The sequence below is a fragment of the Clinocottus analis genome, unplaced genomic scaffold (assembly GCF_023055335.1).
Source record: "Clinocottus analis isolate CAN_PGR_092001 unplaced genomic scaffold, fCliAna1.0.p SCAF_10, whole genome shotgun sequence".
NCBI classification, from domain to species: domain Eukaryota; kingdom Metazoa; phylum Chordata; class Actinopteri; order Perciformes; family Cottidae; genus Clinocottus; species Clinocottus analis.
Window position 1 is genome coordinate 9,937,927 of NW_027175821.1, and position 23,109 is coordinate 9,961,035.

At 41.7% G+C, this 23,109-nt stretch overlaps 3 protein-coding genes across 14 annotated transcripts in view; all 3 read left to right on the top strand.

Annotated features, from left to right (window-relative positions):
* LOC137791955 (protocadherin gamma-C5-like) overlaps window positions 1-23,109 on the top strand; it is a 220,533-nt gene that overhangs the window by 43,459 nt on the left and 153,965 nt on the right. Inside the window, exon 1 of one of the 12 annotated variants that reach the window (XM_068587283.1) lies at window positions 525-2,925. The exons of 7 other annotated variants lie outside the window; for them this stretch is intronic. In XM_068587283.1, coding sequence (XP_068443384.1) covers window positions 532-2,925 — 2,394 coding nt within the window. In that variant the 5' untranslated portion in view covers window positions 525-531. Of the gene's footprint in view, window positions 1-524; window positions 2,926-8,614; window positions 11,067-13,393; window positions 15,835-23,109 lie in introns of those variants that run through there. 4 more of the 12 variants (XM_068587438.1, XM_068587358.1, XM_068587429.1 and 1 more) reach the window with 4 other exon arrangements.
* Window positions 5,006-7,474, top strand: LOC137793627 (protocadherin gamma-A11-like). The gene has a single exon (XM_068589896.1). The coding sequence runs from the start codon at window positions 5,099-5,101 to the stop codon at window positions 7,472-7,474; it is 2,376 nt and encodes a 791-aa protein (XP_068445997.1). The 5' UTR covers window positions 5,006-5,098.
* LOC137792053 (protocadherin gamma-A4) lies at window positions 17,011-20,095 on the top strand. Its single transcript, XM_068587461.1, has one exon. The coding sequence runs from the start codon at window positions 17,208-17,210 to the stop codon at window positions 19,665-19,667; it is 2,460 nt and encodes an 819-aa protein (XP_068443562.1). The 5' UTR covers window positions 17,011-17,207; the 3' UTR covers window positions 19,668-20,095.

Here is a 23,109-nt window from a genome sequence, read left to right on the forward strand (position 1 = left end):
TTTTGTCCATATTTTAATGCAGTTTTTGAAACACATGTATTTACTAATGAGAAAGACAGTCATGTGGACAGAGATTTGCTTCCAAGCGAACTTGTAGTATAAAATTCGTATATGATACATCTTTTAAAATTACAGTGCTGTCATATTATCACCATGATATGTATTACTTTAGTAGGAGACATAATCTTGTTTGTAGCACCATGTGGCAAAGAACAAGCATCTCACATAACTTAAAGATGTAAAATCACAATACTCTGTATTACCTCATTATGCGATGTTATTCAAACATTAAGGCCAGTATTTGTAATGAGTGGTATATTTCATGTGTACTCACGGTGTCACTATAGACCAGCTAAGGAGTCAAGTGTCCAGGCTGCTTTGCACACCACCCATTATTTGTGGACCAGCCTTGTGTTCTTTATGTCATTCAACACCGACGACTAATGCTTGGAAAGCACATGTATTGATCAAATACTAGTATTCTCAATGGTCGATATCAACGTCTTCTAACTTGTTCGGTTCTGCCTGAGGATGGTGACTAGAAGGTTCGGTGTTCAAAGCTATGGCTTTTTCTTTTTCTTTGTCGTGGTGCAGTCCGCACACGGAGACCTGAGCTATTCCGTACTAGAGGAGCTCAAGCGCGGATCTGTTATTGGAAATATCGCCAAGGATCTCGGCCTGGAAGTGGGAAGGCTGTCTGCTCGCAAAGCTCGTGTTGACATGGAAGGAAACGACAGACAATATTGTGGGATTAACCTTCGAAGCGGAGATTTAATTGTTGCGGAAAGAATCGACAGAGAGGAGCATTGTGGAGACAAGCCTTCGTGTGTTCTAAAATTCGACTTGCTATTAGAAAACCCATTGGAGTTACACCGGTTGTCACTGCAGGTGCAGGACATAAACGACAATGCACCCATTTTTCCGAAGTCTACGATAAAGCTTGAAATCAGAGAGTCAGCTGACAAAGGAGCTAGGTATCGTATCAATGCAGCGCACGACGCTGATATAGGCAAGAACTCAGTTGAAAGCTACGTGTTGCAACAAAACCCTCACTTTGTGTTCAGTAGTCAGACTACAAGTGCTGGTAGTAAATATGGGGAGTTGGTTTTAGATAAAGATTTAGACCGAGAGGAGCAGCAGGAAATGAAATTATTACTCACAGCTGTAGACGGAGGTTCTCCTCAGAGGTCCGGGACAGTAATCATACACGTCATTGTACTTGATGCTAATGATAACGCCCCAGTTTTTACTGAGGCCGTTTATCAAGCCACGTTACCGGAAAACTCAGCTATGAACACCGCAGTTATCACTGTAAGTGCATCAGATGTAGACGAAGGTGTCAACGGAGAGGTTACGTATGAATTCAGCCGTATGTCTGATAAATCAAGAAAGCTTTTTTCACTCAATGAGAAAACTGGAGAAATCAGTGTGACAGGTAACATTGATTATGAAGATGGATCGAAGTATGAAGTGATTGTTGAGGCCAAAGATGGTTATGGATTATCTTCAGAAGCAAAGGTGATTATTGAGATCACTGATGTAAATGACAACGCCCCTATTATATATCTTAAATCATTGACCAGCCCCATACCTGAGAACGTGTCACCTGGTACACAGGTGGGCATCATCAACGTGCAGGATAGAGACTCTGAGACTAACAGACAGGTCCGCTGCTCCATTCAGCAAAACGTCCCTTTTAAGTTGGTTCCTTCTATTACAAACTATTATTCTCTGGTGACCACAGGACAACTGGACCGTGAACTAGAGTCTGATTACAACATTACAATCACTGCCACTGACGAGGGCTCTCCACCTCTGTCCTCCTCTAAAACGGTCCAGTTGTCTGTAGCAGACATCAACGACAACCCACCTGTGTTTGAGGAGCAGTCCTACAGCGCTTATGTGACTGAAAATAACAAACCTGGCTCCACTTTATGTTCCGTTACTGCTCGAGACCCCGACTGGAGACAAAACGGTACAGTGATTTATTCTCTGTTACCTGGTGAGGTGAACGGTGCCCCGGTGTCCTCCTATCTCTCTGTTAACGGAGACACGGGGGTGATCCACGCTGTGAGGTCGTTTGATTATGAACAGTTCAGGAGTTTTAAAATGCACGTGATGGCCAGAGACAACGGTTCTCCTCCTCTCAGCAGCAACGTGACCGTCAGTGTGTTCGTATCGGATGTGAATGACAACTCTCCTCAGATACTGTACCCCGCCCCGGAGGGCAACTCCTTCATGACCGAGCTGGTCCCCAAAGCTGCACACGGAGGCTCTCTGGTGTCCAAAGTGATCGCGGTGGACGCGGACTCCGGACAGAACGCCTGGCTGTCCTTTCATATAGTCAAATCCACTGATCCGGGTCTTTTCACTATTGGTCTCCACAGCGGAGAGATCAGGACCCAGCGGGACATTTCTGAGTCTGACAGCATGAAACAGAACCTCATCGTGTCAGTGAAAGATAACGGACAGCCCTCTCTCTCCGCCACCTGCTCCATGTATTTACTTATTTCTGATAACTTGGCTGAGGTGCCAGAACTGAAGGATATTTCTTATGACGAGAAGAACTCCAAGCTGACCTCTTATCTGATCATCGCGCTGGTGTCTGTGTCCACCTTTTTCCTGACCTTCATCATCATCATCCTCGGTGTGAGGTTTTGTCGCAGGAGAAAGCCCAGACTGTTGTTTGATGGAGCAGTTGCCATCCCCAGCGCGTATCTCCCTCCTAATTACGCAGACGTTGACGGCACCGGAACTTTACGCAGCACCTACAATTATGACGCGTACCTGACAACAGGTTCTAGAACCAGTGACTTTAAGTTCGTGAGTTCTTACAACGACAACACACTGCCTGCTGACCAGACTCTGAGGAAAAGTCCATCAGACTTTGCTGAGGTGTTTGGAGATTGTGACGATTCTCCTGAGGTAGGAACATGCTTCCTATCATTGATTCACACACACACACACACACACACACACACACACACACACACACACACACACACACACACACACACACACACACACACACAGTCAACTTGTCTCTGTTGGTTCATCAGTGATCTCAGTTGTCCATTGTTTTCAACCAGAGTGGGAATTGACTCTTGCTGCTTGTCTCTGTCCTTGGTCCTGTATTGCAATTTCCCGATCCCTTTTTGAGTTTTTGACTTCCCTCTACTATTCTGTTGTCATTAGTTGTCGTGCAGAGTTGAATTTCTTTAGATTGCTCATAATCTGGGGGACGTTTTTGAAACTGTCTTTCATTTTAAATAAGTCACTGATCTGTGATGGTTATAGTCATTATTTAAGTCCCTTGACATGAGACCTTAGTTGACCCAGTGTAATAAAACATTTGCTTGCGATGATTTTTTGAAAATTGTCAACAGAAATGGACAATAACAACGTCAAAGTTTTTTTTAATGACAACGGAACAAGCGACTACTCTCTGTTTATCTTTTCCTGTTCAATTTATTCAACTTTGTTTTTTGAAAGGTGATCTAATTTAATTTTTTAAATGTTATCTCTCAGAATAACTATATTGACGGCAAGTGGTAGCTGGGATCTATTTCCATTAAATCTAATTAGGGGAAGTATGTTTATATAAATAATAACTGTACTATTTGTAGTGACATATAACGTCTTAGTTGTAAGCAGTGGTGAAATGTAACAATGTATTTTTACTTCGTTACTGTACTTAAGTACATTTTTACGTATCTGTACTTTACTTAAGTAAAAATAATAGTGCGTACTTTTTACTTTTACTCCGTTACATTTTGCAGCTATTATTTATACTTTTACTCCACTACATTTACACAATATGTGTCGTTATTTGTTACATTTTATTAGTTTCGCCAAAAATGTTGCCGACAAAAAAAAAAATTAAAAAAAAATGGATTGCGTTGCTGTTTTGAAAGTTCAAACCAATCATGTGGCTTCATCAGCTCCAATGACAGCAGAGTGTGCATTTGGCAGCAGCACTAGTGGTAGCCTTGCCTGATTTGCTGAAACATTCGACAGACAGCCTGACTAAAAAAGAACTTTTCAACATGGATCCAGAGTCAGCCTTCTCTGAGCCTTCGGATATGAGCTGCCCTTGGCCCTATTTAAAAAACATGTTTGATTTCAAAGGCCCCAAGAATGACTCATGGAGGTTTCAATGCCTTTCCTGTCTATGTCAAAAAAGGAGTTGCTAGCTTTGCAGATAATTCCTGGTAGATCACTTGTCATGCGTAGAATTGTAAGATAGAGTGTGAAAAGTATTTTAGATCGGTAAGCACAAAAAGTACACAAACCTTTCCAATAAACACATGTTGTTGCTTATAACTATAACTAGTAGTGACTTCTGTAGAGGCATAAGTATAAACATATCTGCATTCTTTATTAAAATGGTACAGCCTTAGACATTGAGAGACAACCCATCGTGTGAGTACTTTTACTTTTAATACTTAAAGTAAATTTAAAAGTAAGTACTTTTTTTACTTTCACTTCAGTAGGATTCTTGATGTAATAGTTTTACTTTTATTTTCCTGGGTACTTGTACTTTTACTTAAGTACTAAACTTCAGTACTTCCTCCACCACTGGTCGTAAGCAATGATAGCACAGTTGAATGTTTGCTCAAACCAACTTTCCTGATGTTCTGGATTGGGTTTTCTCTTAATTGTTTCAAGTTCCTTGACATAAGATACAATTGTCATCTTGGTTTCTTGGTCCGAATATAAACATATGTTCTGTTTATATACATTATAGATGTCTCTTTCTCGTTCTCTAACCAGGGAAATAAAACTTTTGTCAACGTTAGTCAAACCTGATAATATGACAGAGCAGGTGGGCTCAAGGACGGTCCCTATTTCTACTGGATCTATTTATTAATTAATAGTGTTCTTTTTACTCTCATATCTAAAACAAAATGTTATTGTTGAACTCAACTCACGGTGTCGCTATACACCAGCCTTAAAATGGTTTCCTCTGTCTTTGTGGACAGACGTTCCCCTATCGTGTGCTCGATACTAGAGGCACAATCACTCTGAATTGCTGTTTCGTGGCTGAACTGTGTTTGTTGCTTGGATTCCTGAACGTCTGAGGAACTCATCTTTGACGATGGAGTTGAACGTGTTAGCGTGCAGTTTCTGTTTCCTCTGGCTTTTCCTGCATGTCGCATATGGAGACATGAGCTATTCTTTTCCAGAGGAGACGAAACGTGGATCAGTTATTGGAAATGTGGCCAAGGATCTGGGGCTCGACAGGGCCGCGTTCTCCAACAGGAGAGCCCGCATTGACACCGACGGGACTGATACACGTTATTGTGACATCAACCTGAATAACGGAGAGTTGATTGTCGCGGAGAGGCTTGACCGAGAGGGGCTTTGTGGAGAAAAGGCTTCCTGCATCCTAAAGCACGAGCTGGTGCTGGAGAATCCTCTCGAGCTTCATCGGATTAATCTACACATTCAAGATATTAATGACAATTCTCCCCAATTTAACGAAGACTTGATCAATATAGAAATTCAGGAGTCGGCAGATAAAGGAGCTCGTTTTGTGATCGAGGAGGCGCACGATGCGGATGTAGGACAGAATGCAGTCCAGCAGTACAGGATTAAAAAAAATGATAATTTCATTTTGTCTGCAGATGGAAACACAATAGAGCTTGTTCTTGAAAAAGAGCTCGATCGTGAAAAACAACGAGAGATCAATTTACTCCTTACAGCTTTAGATGGAGGCTCTCCTCAGAGATCAGGTACTGTCGTCATACACGTCACTGTGCTGGATGCTAATGATAACGTACCAGTGTTTAGCCAGGCCGTTTATAAAGCAAGTCTGCCTGAAAACTCCCCTGTAGATACTGTAGTGGTCACAGTGAGTGCTACTGATGCAGACGAGGGAGTCAATGGTGACATTACTTATGACTTTGGACATGTTACTGACGATGTGAAGAAGATATTTAGTATTGACCGTAAAGTCGGTGATATACGAGTAATTGGCATTGTTGACTATGAAACTGCGACTTCAATTGAAATACGCGTAAAAGCAAAAGATGGGTTAGGGTTGTCATCTTATGCTAAAGTAATAATTTCTATCACTGATGTGAATGACAACGCACCTGTAGTCAATTTGAAATCCTTAACAAATCTCATAGCAGAGGATACACCACCTGGTACACAGGTGGGCATCATCAACGTGCAGGATAGAGACTCTGAGACTAACAGACAGGTCCGCTGCTCCATTCAGCAAAACGTCCCTTTTAAGTTGGTTCCTTCTATTAAAAACTATTATTCTCTGGTGACCACAGGACAACTGGACCGTGAACTAGAGTCTGATTACAACATTACAATCACTGCCACTGACGAGGGCTCTCCACCTCTGTCCTCCTCTAAAACTGTTCAGTTGTCTGTAGCAGACATCAACGACAACCCACCTGTGTTTGAGGAGCAGTCCTACAGCGCTTATGTGACTGAAAATAACAAACCTGGCTCCACTTTATGTTCCGTTACTGCTCGAGACCCCGACTGGAGACAAAACGGTACAGTGATTTATTCTCTGTTACCTGGTGAGGTGAACGGTGCCCCGGTGTCCTCCTATCTCTCTGTTAACGGAGACACGGGGGTGATCCACGCTGTGAGGTCGTTTGATTATGAACAGTTCAGGAGTTTTAAAGTGCACGTGATGGCCAGAGACAACGGTTCTCCTCCTCTCAGCAGCAACGTGACCGTCAGTGTGTTCGTATCGGATGTGAATGACAACTCTCCTCAGATACTGTACCCCGCCCCGGAGGGCAACTCCTTCATGACCGAGCTGGTCCCCAAAGCTGCACACGGAGGCTCTCTGGTGTCCAAAGTGATCGCGGTGGACGCGGACTCCGGACAGAACGCCTGGCTGTCCTTTCATATAGTCAAATCCACTGATCCGGGTCTTTTCACTATTGGTCTCCACAGCGGAGAGATCAGGACCCAGCGGGACATTTCTGAGTCCGACAGCATGAAACAGAACCTCATCGTGTCAGTGAAAGATAACGGACAGCCCTCTCTCTCCGCCACCTGCTCCATGTATTTACTTATTTCTGATAACTTGGCTGAGGTGCCAGAACTGAAGGATATTTCTTATGACGAGAAGAACTCCAAGCTGACCTCTTATCTGATCATCGCGCTGGTGTCTGTGTCCACCTTTTTCCTGACCTTCATCATCATCATCCTCGGTGTGAGGTTCTGTCGCAGGAGAAAGCCCAGACTGTTGTTTGATGGAGCAGTTGCCATCCCCAGCGCGTATCTCCCTCCTAATTACGCAGACGTTGACGGCACAGGAACTTTACGCAGCACCTACAATTATGACGCGTACCTGACGACAGGTTCTAGAACCAGTGACTTTAAGTTCGTGAGTTCTTACAACGACAACACACTGCCTGCTGACCAGACTCTGAGGAAAAGTCCGTCAGACTTTGCTGAAGTGTTTGAGGACTGCAATGGTTCTCCTGAGGTATGAACACGTTTAATGTAGTCTGATCCAGATGGATTACACATGAATCGTGTCACGCACACACACACACACACACACACACACACACACACACACACACACACACACACACACACACACACAGTCAACTTGTCTCTGTTGGTTCATCAGTGATCTCAGTTGTCCATTGTTTTCAACTAGAGGGGGAATTGACTCTTGCAGCTTGTTTCTGTCCTTGGTCCTGTATTGCAATTTCCCGATCCCTTTTTGAGTTTTTGACTCCCTTCGACTATTCTGTTGTCATTAGTTGTCTTGCAGAGTTTTATTTCTTTAGACTACTCATAATCTGGGTAACATATTTGAAAGTTTCTTTACTTCGAAATAAGTCGCTGATCTGTGATGGTTTCAGTCCCTTGAGATGAGACCTTGGTTGACCTAGCGAAATAAAACATTTACTGGCAATGATTTTTTTTTCAACAGCAAGGGACAATAACAATGTCAAAGCTTTTTAATGACAACGAAACATAACCGACTACTCTCTATTTCTCTCTGCCTGTTCAATTTATTTAACTTTGTGTTTTTAAAGGTGATTTATTTTTATTTTTTAAATGTGATCTCTGAGAAGAACTATATTCACGGCAGGTGTTTGGTTGAGATGTATTTCCATTTATTCTAGTTAGGGGAAGTATGTTTATATATTTTATAACTATATTATAGATTGGCAGTGTCATATAACTTCGTAAACAATGATAGTTGAGTGTTTTCTCAAACCATCTTTCCTGAAGTTCTGGATTGGTTTTTCTCTTTATTGTTTCCAGTTCCTTGACATAATATACAGTTGTTATCTTGGTTTCTCAGTCCCAATATAAACATATGTTCTGTTTAGATACATTATAGATGTCTCTTTCTGTTTCTAGAACCTGGAAAATGAAACTTTTGTCAACGTTAGTCAAAGCTGATAATATGACATAGTAAGTTGGCTCAAGGACTGCCCCGTTTTCTACTGGATCTATTCATTAATTAATATTGTTATTTTTCACTCTTATATGTTTAAACACGTGTTATTGTTGAACTCAACTCACGGTGTCGCTATACACCAGCCTTAAAATGGTTTCCTCTGTCTTTGTGGACAGACGTTCCTCTATCGTGTGCTCGATACTAGAGGCACAATCACTCTGAATTGCTGTTTCGTGGCTGAACTGTGTTTGTTGCTTGGATTCCTGAACGTCTGAGGAACTCATCTTTGACGATGGAGTTGAACGTGTTAGCGTGCAGTTTCTATTTCCTCTGGCTTTTCCTGCATGTCGCATATGGAGACATGAGCTATTCTTTTCCAGAGGAGACGAAACGTGGATCAGTTATTGGAAATGTGGCCAAGGATCTGGGGCTCGACAGGGCCGCGTTCTCCAACAGGAGAGCCCGCATTGACACCGACGGGACTGATACACGTTATTGTGACATCAACCTGAATAACGGAGAGTTGGTTGTCGCGGAGAGGCTTGACCGAGAGGGGCTTTGTGGAGAAAAGGCTTCCTGCATCCTAGAACACGAGCTGGTGCTGGAGAATCCTCTCGAGCTTCATCGGATTAATCTACACATTCAAGATATTAATGACAATTCTCCCCAATTTAAGGAAGACTTGATCAATATAGAAATTCAGGAGTCGGCAGTTAAAGGAGCTCGTTTTGTGATCGAGGAGGCGCACGATGCGGATGTAGGACAGAATGCAGTCCAGCAGTACAGGATTAAAAAAAATGATAATTTCATTTTGTCTGCAGATGGAAACACAATAGAGCTTGTTCTTGAAAAAGAGCTCGATCGTGAAAAACAACAAGAGCTCAATTTACTCCTTACAGCTTTAGATGGAGGCTCTCCTCAGAGATCAGGTACTGTCGTCATACACGTCACTGTGCTGGATGCTAATGATAACGTACCAGTGTTTAGCCAGGCCGTTTATAAAGCCAGTCTGCCTGAAAACTCCCCTGTAGATACTGTAGTGGTCACAGTGAGTGCTACTGATGCAGACGAGGGAGTCAATGGTGACATTACTTATGAATTTGGACATGTTACTGACGATGTGAAGAAGATATTTAGTATTGACCGTAAAGCCGGTGATATACGAGTAATTGGCATTGTTGACTATGAAACTACGACTTCGTTTGAAATACGCGTAAAAGCAAAAGATGGGTTAGGGTTGTCATCTTATGCTAAAGTAATAATTTCTATCACTGATGTGAATGACAACGCACCTGTAGTCAATTTGAAATTCTTAACAAATCTCATAGCAGAGGATACACCACCTGGTACACAGGTGGGCATCATCAACGTGCAGGATAGAGACTCTGAGACTAACAGACAGGTCCGCTGCTCCATTCAGCAAAACGTCCCTTTTAAGTTGGTTCCTTCTATTAAAAACTATTATTCTCTGGTGACCACAGGACAACTGGACCGTGAACTAGAGTCTGATTACAACATTACAATCACTGCCACTGACGAGGGCTCTCCACCTCTGTCCTCCTCTAAAACTGTCCAGTTGTCTGTAGCAGACATCAACGACAACCCACCTGTGTTTGAGGAGCAGTCCTACAGCGCTTATGTGACTGAAAATAACAAACCTGGCTCCACTTTATGTTCCGTCACTGCTCGAGACCCCGACTGGAGACAAAACGGTACAGTGATTTATTCTCTGTTACCTGGTGAGGTGAACGGTGCCCCGGTGTCCTCCTATCTCTCTGTTAACGGAGACACGGGGGTGATCCACGCTGTGAGGTCGTTTGATTATGAACAGTTCAGGAGTTTTAAAGTGCACGTGATGGCCAGAGACAACGGTTCTCCTCCGCTCAGCAGCAACGTGACCGTCAGTGTGTTCGTATCGGATGTGAATGACAACTCTCCTCAGATACTGTACCCCGCCCCGGAGGGCAACTCCTTCATGACCGAGCTGGTCCCCAAAGCTGCACACGGAGGCTCTCTGGTGTCCAAAGTGATCGCGGTGGACGCGGACTCCGGACAGAACGCCTGGCTGTCCTTTCATATAGTCAAATCCACTGATCCGGGTCTTTTCACTATTGGTCTCCACAGCGGAGAGATCAGGACCCAGCGGGACATTTCTGAGTCTGACAGCATGAAACAGAACCTCATCGTGTCAGTGAAAGATAACGGACAGCCCTCTCTCTCCGCCACCTGCTCCATGTATTTACTTATTTCTGATAACTTGGCTGAGGTGCCAGAACTGAAGGATATTTCTTATGACGAGAAGAACTCCAAGCTGACCTCTTATCTGATCATCGCGCTGGTGTCTGTGTCCACCTTTTTCCTGACCTTCATCATCATCATCCTCGGTGTGAGGTTCTGTCGCAGGAGAAAGCCCAGACTGTTGTTTGATGGAGCAGTTGCCATCCCCAGCGCGTATCTCCCTCCTAATTACGCAGACGTTGACGGCACCGGAACTTTACGCAGCACCTACAATTATGACGCGTACCTGACAACAGGTTCTAGAACCAGTGACTTTAAGTTCGTGAGTTCTTACAACGACAACACACTGCCTGCTGACCAGACTCTGAGGAAAAGTCCATCAGACTTTGCTGAGGTGTTTGGTGAAATGGAAGAGTGTCTTGAGGTATGAATATCTCATATTTTGTTTTAAAAAACAATCAAATCAAACTCATTTTGACATCGTCATTTTTTTAAGGAATTTATATATATATATATATATATATATATATATATATATATATATACTTTCTGAATATTTAAAACTTTAGTTTGATATTCAAAAAAAAATGTCACTGCTGTCATATTTTTTGTGCGTCATTGTCCTCTTTGTATACCTTTCCTTTCAGCTGCTGTTGAACATTTGTTTCCACCTGAACATATTTGGTTTCAGTCTTGTTCCATACATTCTTTAACTACTTACTTTATATTTGTCTTACAGTTATTTAGTCAGATATTCTTCTTTCTAAATCCACCCAGATCTGTTATCTTTTCTTTCACTTGGCTGTTGCTTTGAGGTAACTGTAGCTGTGTTGTTTTTTGTTTGTTCACCATAAAATAAGTGTATCGCTCATTTGACATTTTCATATTATCCTTTTAAGAAGATTATTATTGTGCTGTTTCAAAAGTGTGCTCTTCAATATTTCACAAGTAGTTAAAAATATTAGTGCACGCTGTTCTTGATTCAAAATATGTTTTAGTTATTGCTAAAATTAACATCTGATGTTCTTCTGTGCAAATCTCACACAGAGCTTTGTGAGATTTTGTGTTGGTGGTGTCTTCATGATACTGTTGTTTTGCTTTGACCTCATTTGCACCTTTCTTTGGACAGTTGTGTCTCCCATACACGTAAATGTGCAAATTGGTCTTATTCTTACGGCCAGGGAAGTAATGTTGTAATTATAGCAGGCATAGATGCATTTACCTTAAAAGCTGCTGACTGAAAGCCCTTTAACATGCTACTCTTGTGTTGCTTTTTCTGTTGGAAGGCAACAGCTGTAGTTTGTAGCTCATTCCATTTGAATCCAGTTTACTCAATTTTACAAAGTGTTGTTTTGGGCTTCCTATAAGTTGAGTTTAGTTATGGTGGATTGATTTTTGGTCCGACCACTGTCATTGTGAAATACAGTTAATAATAATGATACAAATGTAGAGATAGAAAAATACAAGTTTTTCACTTGTTATCACAATTTGTCATGTTGCAGTGCAGTGTCTTTCTCTGGACATTTCTGTGTATTTCATGATATGCTCTGAATGAATAACCGTTATTGAATTCATAACATGAATCACATCTGTCTGTGTTGTTTGTTGTTATTGAGGCTGGGTTTTGTGTATTTTTCTCAGCTTATGTTGTTCAATAACATACAGATGTCCTACAGGCAGTTTACACAGGTCATGTTGACAGAATGAGGGACGTTTTCTTCCAGGTTACCCAACTAATGGAATTTAATCACAGCTGCCTGATTGTTTTTTCTGAGTGTTTGTGTTTGAAGTGATTGGTCTTGAATTTTGTCTTTGGTATGCTGCCATGTCTTGTTGTTTTAACACTCATTATTTTCCATCAGAAGTTCTTGATCAAATGCATTGACTTCTTTCTTGGTGGTGTACTTGTTGCGAGAGGGAGGTTTTATTCAATTTTTTTTTTCAAAAAAGAGAAAAGGCTGATTAAATCCATTGTTAACTGCTGGTAAGGTTTTCTGAAACCAAAGCCAATTACAACTCTCTCACTTAGTCACACATACACACACACACACACACACACACACACACACACACACACACACACACACACACACACACACACACACACACACACACACACAGGGTGTCTCTGTGTCGTGAGTGCTTCTTGCTATGCCCACTGTTTTCAACTAATGTCTCTGTCCTTGGTGCTGAACAGCTGCTGTCTTTTCAGAAACTTTGTTTACCTTTTTCCATATAACCAAATGGTTATTTGGTTATATTTAGGAATTCCAAATATAGGAAAATATGATGATAATACCACACATTTAAATACATTTATGTGTTTGATGATTTAAGCTGAACGTAAATAAATAAACGTATACTTGTGTTAATTCTCCAGAGGTGTGCTTCATTGTACACACAACATAACTTAAAAAAATATTTCAGCCAACTGATTCCTTTTTTAATCCTATTCTTTCCTCGTTTGAATATCAAGGATAACTGTAGTTTCAAAGATTGCTTTTTTTATCATAGTAGTTGTAGTGTTCGTTTCATACACCTATAAACATACATAATAAGCAGGATTTATCCAATTTGAAGTGTTCACTTTTATTAATTTTCACGAGTGTTTTTGTCAAACTTGACTCACGGTGGCGCTCTCCACCAGCCTTGAGGTGTTTGAATTCCTCTATCCTTTAGTGTGGATGAACATTGTTGTGCTCCTGTGTCAAAATAAGGACGATCGACCTGGACTCGCTGTTGCTTGTAGCGTTGTGCGGTTGGGTGGTATTGTTCGCATTATTCTACAACCTGTTAGGAACCAATCGACGATGATGCATTCAAAAATCATCTGGTTTCCAACGTGCGGTTTCTATTTCCTTCTGTTTTTCCTGCATGTCGCATATGGAGACATGAGCTATTCTTTTCCAGAGGAGACGAAACGTGGATCAGTTATTGGAAATGTGGCCAAGGATCTGGGGCTCGACAGGGCCGCCTTCTCCAACAGGAGAGCCCGCATTGACACCGACGGGACTGATACACGTTATTGTGACATCAACCTGAATAACGGAGAGTTGATTGTAGCGGAGAGGCTTGACCGAGAGGGGCTTTGTGGAGAAAAGGCTTCCTGCATCCTAAAACACGAGCTGGTGCTGGAGAATCCTCTCGAGCTTCATCGGATTAATCTACACATTCAAGATATTAATGACAATTCTCCACAATTTAAGGAAGACTTGATCAATATAGAAATTCGAGAGTCGGCAGATAAAGGAGCTCGTTTTGTGATCGAGGAGGCGCACGATGCGGATGTAGGACAGAATGCAGTCCAGCAGTACAGGATTAAAAAAAATGATAATTTTATTTTGTCTGCAGATGGAAACACAATAGAGCTTGTTCTTGAAAAAGAGCTTGATCGTGAAAATCAACGAGAGATCAATTTACTCCTTACAGCTTTAGATGGAGGCTCTCCTCAGAGATCAGGTACTGTAGTCATACACGTCACTGTGCTGGATGCTAATGATAACGTACCAGTGTTTAGCCAGGCCGTTTATAAAGCCAGTCTGCCTGAAAACTCCCCTGTAGATACTGTAGTGGTCACAGTGAGTGCTACTGATGCAGACGAGGGAGTCAATGGTGACATTACTTATGAATTTGGACATGTTACTGACGATGTGAAGAAGATATTTAGTATTGACCGTAAAGCCGGTGATATACGAGTAATTGGCATTGTTGACTATGAAACTACGACTTCGTTTGAAATACGCGTGAAAGCAAAAGATGGGTTAGGGTTGTCATCTTATGCTAAAGTAATACTTTCTATCACTGATGTGAATGACAACGCACCTGTAGTCAATTTGAAATTCTTAACAAATCTCATAGCAGAGGATACACCACCTGGTACACAGGTGGGCATCATCAACGTGCAGGATAGAGACTCTGAGACTAACAGACAGGTCCGCTGCTCCATTCAGCAAAACGTCCCTTTTAAGTTGGTTCCTTCTATTAAAAACTATTATTCTCTGGTGACCACAGGACAACTGGACCGTGAACTAGAGTCTGATTACAACATTACAATCACTGCCACTGACGAGGGCTCTCCACCTCTGTCCTCCTCTAAAACTGTCCAGTTGTCTGTAGCAGACATCAACGACAACCCACCTGTGTTTGAGGAGCAGTCCTACAGCGCTTATGTGACTGAAAATAACAAACCTGGCTCCACTTTATGTTCCGTTACTGCTCGAGACCCCGACTGGAGACAAAACGGTACAGTGATTTATTCTCTGTTACCTGGTGAGGTGAACGGTGCCCCGGTGTCCTCCTATCTCTCTGTTAACGGAGACACGGGGGTGATCCACGCTGTGAGGTCGTTTGATTATGAACAGTTCAGGAGTTTTAAAGTGCACGTGATGGCCAGAGACAACGGTTCTCCTCCGCTCAGCAGCAACGTGACCGTCAGTGTGTTCGTATCGGATGTGAATGACAACTCTCCTCAGATACTGTACCCCGCCCCGGAGGGCAACTCCTTCATGACCGAGCTGGTCCCCAAAGCTGCACACGGAGGCTCTCTGGTGTCCAAAGTGATCGCGGTGGACGCGGACTCCGGACAGAACGCCTGGCTGTCCTTTCATATAGTCAAATCCACTGATCCGGGTCTTTTCACTATTGGTCTCCACAGCGGAGAGATCAGGACCCAGCGGGACATTTCTGAGTCTGACAGCATGAAACAGAACCTCATCGTGTCAGTGAAAGATAACGGACAGCCCTCTCTCTCCGCCACCTGCTCCATGTATTTACTTATTTCTGATAACTTGGCTGAGGTGCCAGAACTGAAGGATATTTCTTATGACGAGAAGAACTCCAAGCTGACCTCTTATCTGATCATCGCGCTGGTGTCTGTGTCCACCTTTTTCCTGACCTTCATCATCATCATCCTCGGTGTGAGGTTTTGTCGCAGGAGAAAGCCCAGACTGTTGTTTGATGGAGCAGTTGCCATCCCCAGCGCGTATCTCCCTCCTAATTACGCAGACGTTGACGGCACAGGAACTTTACGCAGCACCTACAATTATGACGCGTACCTGACAACAGGTTCTAGAACCAGTGACTTTAAGTTCGTGAGTTCTTACAACGACAACACACTGCCTGCTGACCAGACTCTGAGGAAAAGCCCATCAGACTTTGCTGAAGTGTTTGAGGACTGCAATGGTTCTCCTGAGGTATGAACATGTTTAATTTAGTCTGTTCCAGATGGGTGACGCATGAATCGTGTTACACACACACACACACACACACACACACACACACACACACACACACACACACACACACACACACACACACACACACACACACACACGCACAGTATTTCTTCATTCTGAGTTTGTCTTTTTTTACATGCATTCATGTATTAATACTGTATTATTAGTACACAGTCAGCTAATGAGGTGACGTTGTACACTATGTTATACGTAACCAACATGTAGTGTTGATACAGATAAATAGTTTAGACTTCACATGGCATTTAACGAGGGTGATGGTTTGTGGAAGGAGTTCCCTACATGAGGGAAGAAATTGAATAAAGGTGATGTGAGAGGTTTGATAATGTTGTTTTCCTCTCTCATGTCGGGATATTTCTAAATTCTGAACGCTCGGCATTTAGTTCCAATTATATGTTCTACAGACTCAACAGCTAAACGTATTTAGCGACACAAGTCGACCTAATCTCCTGATAGTTTGCAGGTCACAGAAACTGTAATGTTTCAATGACCAACATATTATTGTTTATTGTGTTAATCTTTGGAACTGTTTTTGTGTGTCGGTCAGTGTTTTGTGCTTTTGGCTCTCGCGCATTGATTGTAATGTAATGTATTAGAGCAGTATCGAATAATTGTGTCACTGGGATACAATACACACATTACTGAGAAAACCAGCAACAAACATGAGTTTACAACCATCTTCTTCTACTTTATTGAATTTGTAGAGCTGTAAAATTGTTTTTTTTCAGTTGTTACTTTTCCTTTATATTCCATGTTGCCATGTTTGTTCATATTATTAAGATCACGATTTCCTATTTGGTTAAAATACAAGGTGATGTTCATTGCATATGGAACACTGTCCTAATAATGTTCTCGGTCTCATAGTGATGCTCTTTTATAATGTCTGATTCATGGCTGCTATAGCGTGTCTCACATCATCTGTGTCAGTGTAACTGGAGTATTGGGTTAGAGCCGAAGGCTGTGTATGCATGTTGTTTTTGTATGTGTGGGTGTGGATGAGGGAGGGAGAAGAGAGAGACTGGGAATGTGAGAGAGAGAGAGAGAGAGAGAGAGAGAGAGAGAGAGAGAGAGAGAGAGAGGAGAGAGAGAGAGAGAGAGAGAGAGAGAGAGAGAGAGAGAGAGAGAGAGAGAGAGACGGTGGGGAGAGAGCGAGAGCGCGCGCAGCAGTGAAATGGGGACAGAGAGAGAGCAATCCGAGCAGACAGCTTCCCTAATAGAGCATGATTAACTCAGCGAGAGAAGCAGACAACCGTTGGATTACAGCAGCATTTTCAGTTCGATATTTGGATGTATATGTTTAGAATTTAGCTATAATGTCGACAATACATATTTTTCTGAAAGCATGTTTAATAATGGATCCGCGATTAAACTTTAAACCGTGGCTGCATTTTTTATGGCTTTGCCTCCTTTTCGGTGTTTCGTTTGGAGAAGTCCGTTACATCCTTCCAGAGGAGATGCTACGGGGGTCGGTTATCGGGAATGTTGCGCGGGATCTGGCGCTGAAAGTGACGGAGCTTGACGCTCGTCGAGCCCGAGTTGTTGCAGAAGGAACTAGCCAGCTGTGTGAACTGGACACTGCGTCAGGGAATCTTTTGATCAGCCAACGGATAGACCGAGAGGAGCTGTGCGTGCAAGCCAGTGTCTGCATCCTGCAGTACCAGCTCCTACTTGAAGATCCCCTTCAAGCTTACAGCATAGTTTTGGATATTGCAGATATAAATGACAACAGCCCAGTGTTCGCTGCAGGGGAGATACAACTAGATTTAGTCGAATCCACTGTTCTTGGGAGGCGCTTTCCGCTGGAGAGCGCGCATGACCCCGATCTGGGAACCAACTCAGTCCGTGAATATAAACTGAGCCAGAATAATCATTTTGCACTGGAAATGAGTACCCAAATAAACGGCAATGCTTATCCAGAACTAGTTCTTAAAAAGGCGTTGGACCGGGAGGCACAAGCTGAACATGTACTGCAAATCAATGGAATCGACGGGGGAAATCCAGTCAGATCAGGAACTGCGTCTATTCATATCCGTGTTTTGGATGCCAATGACAATGTCCCAGTTTTTAGCCAACGGGTTTACAAAGCATCTGTGTTTGAGAACTCTGCCATAGGGACTGTCATTGCAACGCTGAATGCCACGGACTCAGATGAAGGTGTTTATGGAGAGATAACGTACTCTTTCAGTCACCTGTCAGACAAGATGGGAGGAGTTATTGAAATTAACCCTCTGAGCGGAGAAGTTCGCCTGGCAGGTGTCATTGACTATGAAGAGGCTGGCACGCACGAGCTGGATGTTCAGGCTAAAGATGGGGGTGGCCAGGCGTCTCACTGTAAACTTATAATTGACGTCATTGACGTAAATGACAACAAACCAATGATAGAAGTAAAGTCAGCCTCTGCTAACGTGGCGGAAGACTCTAAACCAGAAACTATGGTTGCTCTAATGAATGTGTATGACTTGGACACTGGAAGCAGTGGGCGCATCACGTGCACAATCCCAGACAATGTTCCATTTAAATTAGTATCTGAGGTAAAAAACTATTACATGCTAGTGACTGACGGAATACTAGACAGAGAACTTCAATCAGAGTATAACATCACAGTCACGGCCACTGACGCGGGCGCTCCCCCACTCTCCAGTGTTAAAGTTATAACAATCTTGATCAATGATATAAATGATAACCCTCCAACCTTTACGCAGAGCGAGTGTGATGCCAACATTTTGGAAAACCAACCCGTTGGCACGTTTGTCATGAAAGTAAAAGCGGTGGACATTGACAACGAATCTAATGCTAAAATACGGTACGAAATATCAAAGGACACGAAGTCAGAAGTGTCCTCCTTCCTCACCATCAACTCAGACACTGGCGAGCTCTTCACATCACGCCTCTTCGATTACGAACAGTCAGTACACTTTCAGATCCAGGTGACAGCTCGAGATGGAGGCGACCCTCCACTCTCCACCACCTGTACTGTTAACGTTTTTATTATGGACCAAAATGACAATGCGCCTGTTGTCTTGTATCCTGTCCAAACCACCGGGTTCATTGCTGAAGATATGGTGCCAATTGAAGCGCCAAGAGGTTACCTGGTCACTAAGGTGGTTGCTGTGGACGCCGACTCTGGTCATAACGCCTGGCTCTCCTACAGGATAATCAAAGCAACGCAGCCTAACTTGTTTGTGGTCGGTCTGCATACAGGAGAAATCCGAACTGTTCGAGTATTTACGGAGGACGATGAATCGAAACAAACTGTTGTCGTGTCAATAACGGATAATGGGCATGCATCTCTCTCCGCCACCGCTACTGTGCACGTAATGATTGGCGATGGGCTGCCTGTTTTAAACGAACTCTTTGAGTTTGCAGATGAGTCACAGGACACCGCTAACTTAACACTGTATTTGATTATCGCTCTTGCAACCGTTTCCTGTCTTTTAATCATCTTAATCTGTGGAGTGTGTTATTTTAAGCTTTGCAGGCGTAGTTATGTTTACCGGTCAACCACCGATAGTCTCCCCGTTTTTCCCACAACTTACCTCCCCCCTTTCACGGATTTAAGCCATTGTGGGACCCTGCTAAAAGATGAGCGGTATGATTCCTTCTTGACCACGGGGTCTTGGAGAGGCGATTTTCGTTTTGGTTCAAGCACAGACACTGACACACTGAAGCAGAGAAGCGCAGCTTATCAAAAAAACACACTAAGGCAGGCGAGTGACCGAGCTAGTCTGAAGGTGAGGGCAGGTGCACCGCATCCTTGTTACGTAGTCCAATGAGAGTCGGCAATAGCAATATGTCTAGGAAGGTGTAAAATAATCCCAGTGCGCTGAATTACATTTCGACCCTTTGCCTGCCACTTTTTGTATTTGTGCGTGAATATGCTGTCAATGCCTTGTTTGATATGTTTTGTAATGTTCTTGGAGTTTTGCTAATAACCCCAACCTCCTCCCTAATCACCTGACTATCGACGGTAACCTTAACCCTGGTGTAAATAGTCTGTATTATTAAATATTTTCGAAAATAGAATCATATTACAACAAATGAATTAGTTCCCCTATTTACATCCGTTTTTTTAATGTTGTATTTATCTTCTGAAAAAAGTTTTCAACAGACAACAGTTTACTTGTTGTGACCTTTCGTCATGCCTGTTTTGTTTACTTGCCTCTTCTAATTATTCTAGTAGTCTTTTCTCTCTTTCTATCTATCTATCTATCTATCTATCTATCTATCTATCTATCTATCTATCTATATATAGATATATATATATATATATATATATATATATATATATATATATATATATATATATATATATATGGTTGAATGCATGGTATACCTTTCTGACTACTCTATTTATCACTACATCTTCTGAATTTATGAGAACAATACAGTCGAGTAACTGTAGTTAGCTTTGTCTTTGTTCATGTTTATTGTGTAGAACAGACTTCACACCTTTGTTCATTGTCCATGTTTTGACTTTGAGTACACTGCAGCCAAGTTGAGAATGCCATGTTATGTGTTCACAAAATGATACATGATTTATCATGTGACTGAGACATAATACAACCTTTGCACTATATGCTTTGAATTGAAGAATATATGAACAGACCATGAGTGTATCGTGATGAAAAATAAACTTGAAGAGAAGATTGTGTCTTACTTCACTATTTGCTCATGACCTTTAGCAAAGAACATGAAAAGGATGCAAATGAAGTCCAAACCAAAACTAATGGCCATGACAACAACAATACAAAGCAACTCAAGTTAAAAAATAAAATAAACACTTTCAGACTAACGAAGACTCAAATGCATGTATTTTTTTTGTAAAACATGCTCTTAACTCTCGAACACATTAACGCTACTACTGCTAATAATACAACATAACAAAGTAATAGTGAATATTTGGTTTATTTGGTTCTTTTAAATTATATGTTTTCAGATTAAATGTCAATTATACATTTCCAAAGCGCTTTAGCATTAAGACACATTCAGGTTTCAGACATCAATCTGAAGATAAAACAGTACTTAAAAAAAAACACTTCATGTCAAAAGCACTCTAAAACAAAATGCTTGTATATGTATGAATCTTGAAAGTTATAAGTGGATCTATACTCAAACAATGGGTTTGAGTCGTACAGAACATATACATGGTGTGTGTGTGTGTGTGTGTGTGTGTGTGTGTGTGTGTGTGTGTGTGTGTGTGTGTGTGTGTGTGTGTATCTGCCTACTGACTGTGCCATGGTTATGAAGCAGAGAGATTTTGTCATCAAAATAATTCCCATATGGATTCATGTGTGTTGCTGAATCCTGTTACAGCTGGAGGCTCATTTGTGCTCCTAATTTCAGTCATAGAAGGAGGTGGAAAAACATGCAATGCTAAATTTGTGAGCATTGCTATCTGGGTTACCGGATCACTGTTTGAAGCTTTGTGCTTGACACAGTTAGAGAATGATAGAAGAGTATGTCACTTTTCAAGGAGTTATTTTTTGTTTCAATATTGTGCAGAGTAGGGATGAAATGTTAGAAAACTGCCGAAACATTTTATATGTAATTCCAGGAGTTGGATTTTTTTTCTAGAGATTCCTGCTGCATTTATCTATATTTGTTTATAAGTTTATTATAGGTCATTGTTTCTCCTCAATATTTCACTTAAGTAGTTAAGTGCATTTTACTTTGATTGGAAACATAGTGTAATGTATTGTAAATGCCCCCAAATAGAGCAATATACAACTCCAGGTGAAATAAGAGGTGAGAGCTTTCTTTCTTTGGCAGCATTTAAACACATCTAAGGTACCTGCTGCCAATTCACAGTCAAAGTCTTCTACAGACTCAATTTAAAAAGGAAGAACAGGGCTCTATTTTTGGTTTCCTGACAATATTGTGTAAGTCAGAACAGAACGGAACAGGTTTAAGCTCTTATCTTTGTTGACAGCTTATTATTATTCACCAGGAGCAAGTTGTTTTACCATGTCTAGAATGAGACAGCTTTGTGCAATTGATGAACTTTTATACATCAAAAGATCAAACTGTTGAGTAAATATTTCACTGTTGATGTGTGTACAATGCTGAATTAAATCATGACAGGATTGGCTTTCTTTTTGATGACTCACACTGACTCTTATCTTTGTTCTCCTTTCTTTTTTGGTGCACTTGTTGAATTAAACGTCAAATTCCCAGCAGGTAAGATGATTTTCATTTTCCTTATTCTTTAAATCTCAAACAGATCTATGCAATGTTGGTATTACATCTTTATCAACACCACACTCAAACTCAGTCAATCACATCTTTCCCACAATGAAAGTAATTTCCCATGCATGTCTTTTCTTTACTCTCTCCTTTGCATCTTTTCTTCTGTACTCAGACTGTATTTAACTAACACTATACATAATGCACACATCTTTCAAATGTTGCTTTGAAAGTCAATCATAAGACTGTGATTTTAGGCTCCAATTTTGAAGCACAGGCAGCTGCGTTGCTCTTATTGTTGTGTGCTGTGTGATTCCACTAGAGGTATTGCACTATGCATATTAATCATCCTGATGTTCAGTTATTGCCTGAATAATGAAATATCATGATGTGCAGAATGTTATTTTCTGCGGCAGTAATATGGTATTTTAACAGGCATTATTGTGACCTACTAAAAATAAATAGGCATTCCTTGCTGTGTGAACATTATGTCATAGCTGCATGGAGAATAAATATACTGCTGTGATATGTGTCAGCATTGGTTTATGTTGGGGTTGAGCGTAACACTAGATGGGGATCGATTGCTCAAATGTAGGTCACAGTCTGATTGCATCAAGGGAGACAATGTTATCTATTATTTTATCTATCTGTATATCTATCTGTCTGTCTGTCTTTGTATGATAACTCAACCACATCCAAACACAATACAGAGTATTCAGGCTAACTAACTTGCATTTTTAGTCACCTCATGTATTAAAGCGACAGTGGACAGTTCTCTGTCCAATCTGAAACTAAGAAAACACCAAGTGTGGCATTTTAGACATTATTTTAAGCTCTTGTATCTTATTATTTTGGATGTTGTGCATGCCTTTTATTGCAAATGATGTAGGTCGGGTCCATACACGATGATGTTGTTTCGCTTAGTCACTGTTGGTGGTGCTGTTGCCTAAGCAGACTTTGATTCGTCTAACGTCAGATATATCATAAGTCACCGCCCGTCTTCGAGAGGAATGGGCGATAGTTGTGTATTCC

Coding starts and splice junctions, on each gene's coding strand:
- LOC137792053 (XM_068587461.1), top strand. CDS start 17,208: ATGTCGACAATACATATTTTTCTGAAAGCATGTTTAATAATGGATCCG.
- LOC137793627 (XM_068589896.1), top strand. CDS start 5,099: ATGGAGTTGAACGTGTTAGCGTGCAGTTTCTGTTTCCTCTGGCTTTTC.